The following is an 11,911-nucleotide window of genomic DNA, read 5'->3' as shown; positions in this document are numbered from 1 at the left end:
TATGCAACATTCATTGGATTTATTTCACTAAATATTATGGTTCAAAAAAAAAAACAAACCAGAAAACTTTTACTTAAAACTAGTTCAATGAGGTGGATGCAGTTGATGTCACCCCATCATCCCCTTCTTCTTTCTATGTATATGGAACTGAAACCATATCAGACAGCAAGCAGTCATGTATACTTTGCCTTTCCTGGTGAACATGAATGAACTTCTCTGAACCAAGAGACAAATGAAATTTTACAAGATACAGGCACTTTATGTTCCCAGTTTTAGAAATAAGCCAAGTGAAAAATACTTAGTAAAAGTAACTGGAACAGAGAAAGCTTTAGGAGTTCTACCATTAGTTTTAGTGACTTACACTCAATACAAACAGACAGCATCAAACAAATAAGACAAAAGTTTAACTGGAGTAATGGGCATATATGTAAAAAATAAATCCAATTTACTACAATTGGAGAAAAATGCCCATCTGAATCCAACTTAAAGATATGCCAATAATGTGTATTAAATCTGTGTACCTACATAGCTGAATAACATCTGAAAGCTTTTTAAGTTTGTGGTGAGAAAAGCAAATGGTGCTTTTGATTCCATAGTATCCAATTAAACAAAACACAGCAATTTACAAAACAAAAGTACCAAATGATACTTTAAAATAAATAGTTCATCATTTTGATGAATATATACATGTAGAGTCCACTTCTCGGCAATTTAGCTATCTAAAAGTGGCATATCACTATCCAGAGGTGCAGGAGCAAGTTCACATAAATAAAACAGTGTAGCTTCACTAGCTTCAGCTTCAGTCAATGGTTCCAGGCGAACAAGCTTACTTTGGGTTGGTTCTGGGTCCAGGCTGCTATCCAGAAGCTCATCAACTTCTATGGGTTTATCTACAGAAGACATAACTTCTGATGATGCTGTGCTCCCCTGCTCAACAGCAGAAGCAGGGTTTCCATCGAGGAATGCAAGAAGTGGGAAGGCAGTATACTGGATAAGCTGCTTGTCTATAATAAAAATGAGAAAAAGTGCTCTTTTATCACCAGCTTATACAGCATTCGAGCTGAAGGTGGAAAAAAACAGAGAGATGCATATATGCAATCACTAACCTTATACAGAAAAACAAGAAATACGCTATTTTGTGTCAGTAAATTAAAGAATGTTCAAGTCAGAAAAGTTAGTCTTTTATTCAACGATTAAGAAATAAAGATTCTTTCACTTCTCCTGAAGTTAGTAAAAAACAAACATGATTTAAATTCTAAGAACTATTACCTCACTGATTCAATTTTATCTATATGCTGGCACCTTGATACACTATGCATAGAACTGATACCAATATATTCTGTGTTCAACTGTTAAGTACTGCAAGACCTTCCTGGACTTGAGTTAGTTTCTACATAGGACTCTTAATCTTAAAATTTTATCTACAGAAACTAGTACTACATTTATACCTACCTGTTTTGGGTTTAGATTTTCTTCCCTCTTCTGAAACTGGCTGAACTACATTGTTCTTGGTAGATTCTAATCCTTTGTTCTCAGACTAAAAGAGAAAAAAAACAGTAATATAAAAATCCTTGTTTCATATTTTATATGTTCCTGAAAACAGCAAAAAATAATAAACTGATACAGTCTGCTAATATAGGTATATTATCTGAAATATATGTGAAGGGGGCACATCAGGAAAGATAGACTAGAGAGAGAGAGATCTGAGTAGAGGTAAGACTTGTTAAGAAAACTACTGCTGTCATCAAGTAGATGAAACAAAGATCCTGGACTAGGATGACAATCAGTATGAAAAGGAGGGGGCATTTCAACAGAAGAACAGACAGAATTTGTTAAGGGTAAAAGATGGGGATGAATCAAAGATGGCTGATTTCAAACTTCTAATTAAGAGATCATTATTTAAACTCATATTAAAGTTTTGATTAAAAATGTATTACACATTTCATCCACAGATATTTAACACAAATGAACATATTTAGAGTAGCGCAGGATAACATGGTGACATCCTTAAAACTATTTATCCCTAAACTTGGAAGCCTCAAAGCTGAGGTGGTGTTTTTTCGCTTCCTTTTTGTGGCTCTGTCAGTATTTTTCTGTCATTTAAATTGCTTCTGTCAACCACTGTCTTCTCTCCTCACATGTAACTGATTAAATCCTTAATGCTGTTAAATTCTTCAGTACTCCAAACTGAGGTGTACAGGTTCACATTTTTTCCTGAATAGCTGTAAGTCCCAGATATCTGCATGCTGGTTAAGTATATATGGTGTAACAAACGTACTAATTTTTATAACTCCCATGATATTCATCATATAATGAAGCAGTACAAATTTCTGGGATTCAGAGATAATAATGACACCAAAAAATAATAAAAACTACTTGTATCTTACAAAAAATTTACATAAAAAATATTCCTCATTTAGCATTCACAATAGATATTAATACAATAATACCATTTTTATAGTTCCTAAAATAGTTATTTTTCCAAGATTGTTATTCTAAAACATATGAGAACCAGGATGACAAATAGGTTTCATCTCCAATGCAAATTTTTATTCATTAGTAGTGGCCACTCAGATTCTTGTATTGAAGAGTATAAGGTAACTTCATTAGCAAAGTTTTATAATCCATGTTATATAACACCTGTCATGAGCACGGACATAACAGATGATGTGCCCATTATGAGAAAACATTAATCTAGATCCTACAACTATAATGAAGTTACTCTCAAATTTAATTTTTCTATGGTATTGTAGAGCAAATATGCAGTTTGCTGTTTAACTGCTATTTCTAAAAACTGTATTTAACCTATTGGTTTTTGGAATAAAGAGTATGATCCAAGAAAAGAATGACTCAATGTCTAGGAATGAAGAGTACATCACATTCACTAAATGAATACATGATATGGGTTCATTCAACTTAAGGTCTTACATCAATCATATCATACTTACTGAAACACAAGTGTTAAGGTTAGAATCTTATAACACAAATCTAGGCAAACTGTGATCCACATGCCAAACTCAGCACACTGTTTTTATAAATGAAGTTTTACTGTTGCACAGCCACACTCATTCTTTTATGTCCTGTCAATGGCTGCTTTTGCACTAAAATTGCAGAGCTGAGTAGTTGTGACAGAGACATATGACCTGCAAAACTGAAAATATTTACCAACTGGCCTTTACAGAAAAAGTATGCCACCCCCTGACAATCCAAAACTGAATGTATAATCAGCTTTCTAGTTCAAAAACTCACAAATTCTTTCAACTCTAAGTTATCCAGGCTATAACTTTGAAAATGTAGAAAATCTGCTGAGGCTGTCCTTGCACATAATAGAAAAACTGCACCCTTTTGCCAAAATCACTCATATTTATTTGATATGTGTTCATTGTTAGACTACAGTAAAGTTTTAATTCTACTAATCTAGAATTTGTACAAATTTCAGAAGACTTGATTTACCTTTGTATTCAATGAAAAATAGGGATTACTAAACAATTTGGTATAACTGCAAGATAAATGGCCTATTCAAGACAATAAGCTGTAAAGGTGATAGAATGATTTCTAAATGTCTGCTCTAACAACCTCAAAATGTCCTTATTACTTATGAAAAACTAGTTCCAAAGAATTTCTTGGTAACACTTGCTAATCTCAACTGCTATTCCTATACAGTTAATAACAAAAAGCATTACTTAAAAAAGTCCAAAATCCATACTTCATTGTTTCAATCTGTCTGACCTACAATTAGTACAAATCCCTTTTATACTATATGCTAATAAAATGAAGAAACTTATTTAAGAATATCAGTACCAATAAATTCTTAATAAAAATGCTGAGAAGTTTATAGAAGGAATAAGAATGTAAAATGAAGCACATAAAACATGAAATCATCTTTTAATAATTTATTTCAGTGATATATCTGAACACACCAAGTTTAACCAGGTGATCTCCCAGCACTTTGATTTCATACTGGTAGTTAATCACACAAGTGCTAGTAGAATTGGCAATGATTCACCCCATAACCAAAAACTAATTTTCATCTAGAATTTTACTACCTTGATCACATATATTAGGTAAGAATATAAAATCGTTTTTGCAACTGGGAGTGATATTGTTCTCTACTTACTAGGACTTTTTTTTTCAGATTCGTATAGCTATGGGTCCTGAGCAACATGAATTAAAACTTACTTTTGTATTAGTGATGTAATCTGTGGAATTCATCTGCACAGAACTAGTGAAAAGCTGAAAGACCAAACAAGAAAGATGATAAGTTTAAAAAATATTTTTAAAAAATTTAACTGTGTGTTCAAAATTTTTATACAGCCATTTTGGGTGAAGAGATGTAGCTCCTGCACTAGAAGTTTCCATACAGTAAAACAAGTTTGGAGAAGAAAAGCAGGAAAGTAGAAAGAAAAAATGAAAAAAGCAAAGCTAACCCATGCATTAGATCTTGAAAGAATTTCTCTATAAAATTATGGGATTAATCACTTGAGGCAAAATGGTGGTTTTCCACTCTTCCCCTTTCCTTCATTTCCTTTACTTTTTTCTCCCTAAATGCCTTTGGCCTTAAGGAGCAACCATGACTGAGTGCCTTGCACTGACCCTAAGCCTTTACTGACTATTTGCTAATTATGTGATAAATTTGTAGAATCTGCTCAATGACAATATGGCTCCTAGATTACACCTCAAGGGGAGCCCTCTGACCAAATGTTGTATCTTCCTGTTTGTTCTTTTCATCTCACCTAGCAAGGGAAGCCATAAATGCCAAGACCACTGTTTAATGTACTCTTCAGTATAACCAGTTTACAGATATAGCTTTTGTTTAAGTCATATGCTTCAAAGTCATTCATTCCACAAGGATTTATTAAGCACATAATAACTGACATCATGAAGAATACAAGATGAAGATAGTATTCCTGCTCTCCAGGAGCTTACAATCTAAAGGACAAGATAAGAACAACATCAAATAGGAGCATATGATAAAATATAATTCAGTACTATAATAAAAATGGATGGCGGAGCTCAAAAGTACTGAGTTAAGAGATGAGAAAGGAGGAAAACACACAGACAGAGACAGACACATACACGCAAATGAAGAAACAAAAGGTCTGGATGAAGCTACGTGACATGTATTAGTTAGTACATGGGGACTGGTTAGGACTTGGCAAGGGGAGGACAGAGAGAAGAATACATTCTTACTGCAATATCAACAACAGAGAAGTAAGACTACCAGTCCAAATAACATAGAAGTTCTGAGTTGACTAGTAAGTTGCATATATAATGTTTTAAAAGTAAAGCAAGGCCAGTCAGGAGATAGCAGTTAAGAGCCTTGAGAACAGCATGAACAATGAAACATAATAATTAAAGCATTTTAAGAGAAGGAGCACACCAAATGGTTCACAGGATAGAATGAAATGCAGAGGTCACAGGTTCTGCTTCCATCCTCTCTAGGCACTGATTCCTCTCCAACTTCCACATTCAAGGTAGCCCTAAAAATACCCCCCGTTCCTCCTTTCTTTGCATTAACTTTCCCCTCTTTCATATGTCCTACTGATCTATGAAAAGAGAGTTCTTTAAGAGTAGATAAGCTGTACATGATTGCCGATATCTGCCAGTTCAGCTTATAGTGCCTTACAAGCCTGATCAGATTTTGTTCCTACTAAGAGTGGCATCTGAAGAGGGCCAGTGGTGTAAGCTCCTCACTTGTTCTTTGCCACTCCCCCTATGCATTGAATCAGAGATACCTTCATGTATTCCCAGCAGATGTATGGTATGACGTAGAAAAAAGTAGGTCATGTAGAAGGAGCTGACACAATTGGTTGAATTCTAAGGCCAGACCCCTTCTGCTGACTCCACACTGGGTCACTCAGTACTGAACTTTGCAGAGAGAATCCATATATTCTTCAGCATATTTATTCATGTCCTTATCATCTTTGCCATCCAGAGAACAAGGCAACCTATGAGTGATTTCTTTTTTTTTTTATTTGTGACAAAGCATAATTCAAGAATGAAATAATGAAGGTCTTAGATGAAAGAGGCAGGGGTGAAAACAGAAAGTAGGGATGACTTGTGAATGCTATTTTGGAAAATACTCAGGACGTGGTGAATGATGAGGTAAAAGATAAGGAAACCAAGATGACTGTGATTACTATATTGGGTAAGTAAAGAGAAGTCTGATACAACTCAGAAAATAAGAAAGCTGAAAAGGGTAGCTACTTTAGAGAATAAAGAAAAGTTTGGTGTCAAAAACAAATAGACTAAGGTACAATCAAACTGATGATCCCAAAGGCATGGAATTAGAATTCAAGTAAAGTTTACTTTAAAAAATACTAATAGTTGGAGATACGCATTTGAAAGCAATCCTACAAGCCCAAATTCCTTCAGAGAGAAAGGATAGAAAAAGAAGAGGTAGAGGGAAAAAAAGAGGTAGAAAAAATAAAAGAAGATAAAAGACCAGGAACCTTGGAGAATACTCAAGAGTAGAAAACAGCAAGAAAAAGAAACGCTCTTAGAAGAAATAAAGAATTAGGGAAACAGAAAGAGAATAGTTTGCATGCTTCTAAAATCAATAATGTTAATAATAATAGTGTTAATTACTTACAATCCTCACAAGTCCTTCATGTTAGGTATTAGCCACATTTTAGAGATGGTGAAACTGGGCAAGAGAGATTAACTTTCCCAAGGTTAATAATAACATAGCTAGTTAAGTAACAGGAGCCAAAAATGGAACCCAAATCTGATTCTAAACAAACCTTCTTTCATTAGCCTACTGACCTAATTTGGAAAAAAAAAGAAAGCACAACATACTTACTATGATAAACGAAGACAGCACAGGCTTAGAGAAGACAAGCAAGATAAGATGATTTCAAAAGAAATACAGAGTAAAAAAGAAGTAACAAATATAGCCACTCATTTCTAAATGAGTGAAAGGATTTGAGAAGCAGAATGATAAATGAGCAAAGCAACATGTCAAAATGTTTTTTAAGATGGGAAAGACCTATTGAAGGAAGATAGGAAAGAACAAAGATAGAAAAAAAAGAAAGGTAGAGGGCAGTTGTACAAAATAGCTTTAAAGAGGAAGTACTTCCTCTAAGAAGAAAGGGTATGAGATTCCATATCTTATGAGAGGACCAAGACATGATGAATTATCCTCTGTGACTAGGATTTAAATAATCTAGTTGAAGACTTCAAGAGTGTGTAGAGGGTCAGAATAATGGGACTTTATTTCCTTCTTAGTGATCTAAGGGACATATATTCTAGAAGGTCCTTGGATTTACAGTGGAGAAAAAGACTGATAGAATCAAGGATTTACTGTTAACAAGTTGAAGGAGGTCATTAACATGGATGTTGAATTTACTTGAGACAGTAATATAGGTCAGCATGGAAAGGAAATACTCAAATGTGATATCCATCCTTTGAAGCATGATGATTTGGAGATGATGATAAAGTCATGTGACACAAAGGCTGATGAGAGAAGCAGAGGGATAAGGTGGTAAACTATGACTGAAGAGTAACAAAGGACTAATTTCTTACAGCCTCTCTGAAAAGCTCTTAAAAGGGCAAGACTGTACAATCTTGATGTGAGAGAAACTGCATTTTAAGGGAAGAAATGCAAAAAAAATGAGCAACAAAACTTTCAGGATAAAGAAAGAAACATGTTCACAAGAAATGAAAATAAGGAGAATCAGATTCATCTGGATGGGAACAGGCCACGTAGGAAGCTTTAGGTAAGAGAGGATGGGGTGATACAGGAAAGAGAACAATAAATGTGGTTAGTGCCAGAAACGGTAGATAAGGATTCACAGACCGGACAACGCTGGAGTCAAAATCATAGAAATAGTGGTGAGGATTGGAGCAAGGGAACGTTAGAACACAGGACATAATAATTTTAAAAATGGTGCAAATATAATACGTTTGAGTAGAAAACATTAATTCCCAAAGCTAAAAAGTGTCTTCATGCTGTTTCCTGGCTAAGTATCTCTATTACTAATTTCCACCAATTTCTGTTCAGTGATAATTTACTCTAGAGCAAAACATAACACAGCAACAAGTCCAGACAAGACCTGGATTTAATAGCACTGCTGAATAGAACTGATATGTTGTTACAGGGGGATTAACTGAACTGCTACTCAGAGACGGGTAGTGATTACCTTCCTTCACTGTCCTGAAACCATCTGCTCACTTTTTGATAAACAAAACCAATCATTTAAAAAAAGAAAACACAAAAACAGTGTAGAATATAAGAAACGGATGCACTGATTTGTAAATAATATACATAAATACACAAACTGCCAGTACAGGAAAAATTATTCAAAGTACCTACATCAACCAGGAGATCTGGGTCTATGCTAAACTGTCTTCCTGACAGCATGGCTTGGAAGTCCTCTAAACTGCAATCAATACTGTCAAGATAATCCAACAGCTCAACCCAAAAAAAAAAAAAAAAAAAAAACAGAGAAAGAAAGAAAGAAATTTTAAAAAATCAAATATTAGGGTTTGTTTTTATGTTAAAAATCACAATGCAATCTAGCTAGGCAAAATACTTCTAGCAACTGCTGAATCCATACCAATTCTTAATCTTAAAGAGATCCTAGTTAATGTTTGGGATTTCTGAAAATCTGGTTAACTGAGAACGCACCATTACACATAACTTCAGTATGTACAGAAAAAAGGTCCTGAAACATAGTGTAATTCATCTATTTCCTTGACATAATCAATTATAAAATGTTTAATCTCCTATTACTGGTCATTGCTACTAACTTCTGGTTTTCTTATGCTATAAGTTCCTTAATAAGATATATTATACCACGTCCTTATAAAAACACAAATATAATCACACATACTTTATGGACATTTGAAACAAGTATTTCATTAAAGAAATCTGAGGAACTGCCAAAAAATCCCAAGACTGCTCTTGGGATGATTAAATTCTCCTCAAAATAGCATTTGTGGAGCTCAGCCCTGACCAACACAGAGAAAGGTGGACTACATGTGTTCGTAATCTGAAAGGAAGATCACTCAAAGAGAAACAGAATATGTGAAGTAAACAAAGAAAGTGTATAAATTTAGATAACATCTAGATGAACACTCACTTTCCCAAAAGATTGATGTTATCATTTAAAATGGAATCCATCATGGTCACAGGGTCTTCTGTTGTCAGACTAGATGAGCCATTTAACTGGATGGCACTAGACATGAGAGGGCTGGTGCCATCGCTGCCTGAACTTAGAGATTCGTTGGCTAGTTCGTTCTGATCTCCACTCTGAATGACAGGTGCATACTCATCTTCATTGTCATCTTCAACAATGACAATATCAGGGTACTGGTTACAGCTACATCAGCAAGCAATATGAGAAAGAACCAATTACATTCAGATCAATTCAATAAATTAATTCTATCCATTCATTCTCCTTGGATATGCTCTCCCTAAAGCACATATTAAAGGCATAAATTTCTTGGGAGAACAGCTTAATCACCAATATTGATAGTTCATATGATACAAGACCACAAAGAATCAATTAAAAGTGTTTAACTACAAAATTTAAAAAATCAGAATTCTCAGATGTGGTTCTATAGTGTAGTGGTTAGCACGTCTGCTTTACATGTAGAAGGCCCTGGGTTCACGCCCCAGTGGAGCCACGGTCCATGGTCTATGGCCATGCCACTCTGAACAAGCCCGATGTCTGATCTGGGAAACTAAGCAGGGTCGGGCCTGGTTAGTACTTGGATGGGAGACCACCTAGGAAGACCAGGTGCTAAAGGCATAAATTTAAAAAAAAAAAAAAAAAAATCAGAATACTCATTACTTTTTTGTTGGGATTCTTTTTTCCAGGGGTTGGGGGTGGGGGAATGGTTGAATAATTTGGCTCAATTTTTCAGTTTAATAGTCTAAATACAAGTTAGATATTAGTTTATCAAAGGATAAAGTAGTTTTGAACTTAGCTCTTTGATAAGAAAAGTAACCAATATTTTCATAAATTTTATTTCACAATTTCCTTACTTGGAGGGATCAGATATAACATCCTCATTAGTTTCTGGAATAACTGGGATATTTTCTTCATCTGCATTATCATCAGTAACATCATAAATAATGATGTCATCTGAAATCCGCTCCCTTGGCTTTAAACCTTCAGTCCTACTGTGTGGAACCTGAAAAATCAGGGAGAAAATATATCGAAAAAATATATATTGACTACCAAACAACATTACTGCTTAAAAAATGCTAATTGAGAACCTATTGTTTACTAAATGTTGGGAATACAAGAGTAAGCAAAACAGATATGTTCTCTGCCTTTCTGAGACTTATATGCTAACTTTTATAAGTAGTACCAATTCACCAAGGTATATTCTCTGTATTCTACTTTTTTTTTCCTTACTATAAGGGACCTTAAAGAGGACATGCCTCAGAATGATTATATGGAAAGATCTTCAAATTTTAAAGCATTTTCTTTTATATCCAAAGGGTAAAAAATAAAAAAGTCTTAGGGCTTCACTAGACATTTCAAGCACAGATAGTCACTGTGTTGATGGGGACTATTTCAACTCAAGCGACACTGTTTGACACATATTTTATTCTTACTCATTAAGATGATTTCAATAATAGAAAAAAAGCACTTCAACTATTCCACAGTTAAATGTCAGCCTGGCTTTTTAGCAATGATTTTTTTTTTAAGCTACATTCAGACCATAGGTACATTAACAAAAAGCATTCAATTCTCTAAAGCAAACAGAGGTAATTAGTACAATGCAAAAATCTATAAATTTCAACACTCTATAGATAATAAAGAAGCAAAATATGTAAAGTACTTAAAAATATACAAATCTGTTTAAAAAATCTTCATTCCCTTACATGAATCTTCAATCTTAAAAAACAAAATAGTTACGTATGCTTGATTAGAAACAGTGGTGGGAGGAAAAACCAGATGTTAGGTTAACTCTGATTTTCCTGAGAACAAAAATCTTGATACTTTAATAATAAATCTCTAGCAGTATTTAGAATTCTAAGATTTGAAACAATGATAATCACATATTAAAAATCTCTGTGGACTCTGGACTGGACTAATTTGCCATTGGTTATAAGTTTGACAAATTATCCAGAGAGCCTGTGACAAAAATGAAGGCAGATAAACATTTTCTGAAACTACTATAGTGAAAAGCAGTCTAGTCTGTGCACATTTATAATAAAAGTTGGAAATTTAAAATAATCAATGGATAAATCCATAATTATATTACCATATTAATTCAACTAATATCATATAATAGTAGAGATGAACTATTCTCTATGTTTAGTATATCTCAAAACTAAGACCAAGTGAAAAAAGCCACAATGAACAATATGTACAAAATGGTATCATTTCTATGAAATTTAGATATATGAAGAATATCAAATATTGTTCATGGATTCATGTACATAAAATGACCAAATAATGAAAATGTCATGATTTAATAAAGCTGAAGGTTGAGCACTTATTCACTAAACTTCTTTGAATGCATGAAATATTGCTGTTAATAAAATTTAGTTTGAGATAATATAAAATAAAATTTAAAAAATTACTTTATGATGGTGACTATCAGCTGGTTCTTTGACTATGTGCTGAAACAGATTCTTCTTTTGGGCTCCATTAGTGTTTAGAAGTAGAGGCCTGAAAATCAGAAGATAATCATGAAGTTCAATGAAGCAAGGTATTTAAACTGCTTTTAGTAAATTACCCACACATAAACACACTCATTTTAATAATGAATAAAAAATTTTAGTGACGATACACAAGGAACTCTTAAAACGATTACATCTTAAGAATAGAAACTAGGGGATGAGTGTGACTAGGATTTTTATTTATCCATTTATCTGTCCTACGTTTGTTATAATAAATGTTATAAAGTACTCTTTCCAGATATATTTCATTGCTGACTGAACTATATA

General features: G+C 33.8%; 1 protein-coding gene and 1 pseudogene across 2 annotated transcripts in view; one reads left to right on the top strand and one right to left on the bottom strand.

The window, feature by feature from the left end:
* Positions 1-11,911, bottom strand: part of HSF2 (heat shock transcription factor 2) — a 30,987-nt gene continuing 19,076 nt past the window's right edge. The window contains exons 7-13 of one of the 2 annotated variants that reach the window (XM_006926131.3): positions 11,546-11,633; positions 9,992-10,140; positions 9,084-9,323; positions 8,315-8,420; positions 4,180-4,233; positions 1,453-1,537; positions 1-1,004 (exon numbers count right to left, since the gene is read on the bottom strand). In XM_006926131.3, the coding sequence (XP_006926193.1) occupies positions 712-1,004; positions 1,453-1,537; positions 4,180-4,233; positions 8,315-8,420; positions 9,084-9,323; positions 9,992-10,140; positions 11,546-11,633 (1,015 nt within the window). In that variant the 3' untranslated portion in view covers positions 1-711. The remainder of the gene's footprint in view (positions 1,005-1,452; positions 1,538-4,179; positions 4,234-8,314; positions 8,421-9,083; positions 9,324-9,991; positions 10,141-11,545; positions 11,634-11,911) is intronic. The other variant, XM_006926132.3, reaches the window with a different exon arrangement.
* Positions 9,640-9,755, top strand: LOC112474395 (annotated as a pseudogene).

Source organism: Pteropus alecto, unplaced genomic scaffold (genome assembly GCF_000325575.1).
Source record: "Pteropus alecto unplaced genomic scaffold, ASM32557v1 scaffold79, whole genome shotgun sequence".
NCBI classification, from domain to species: Eukaryota; Metazoa; Chordata; class Mammalia; order Chiroptera; family Pteropodidae; genus Pteropus; species Pteropus alecto.
This window is presented reverse-complemented; position numbering and strand designations above follow the sequence as displayed.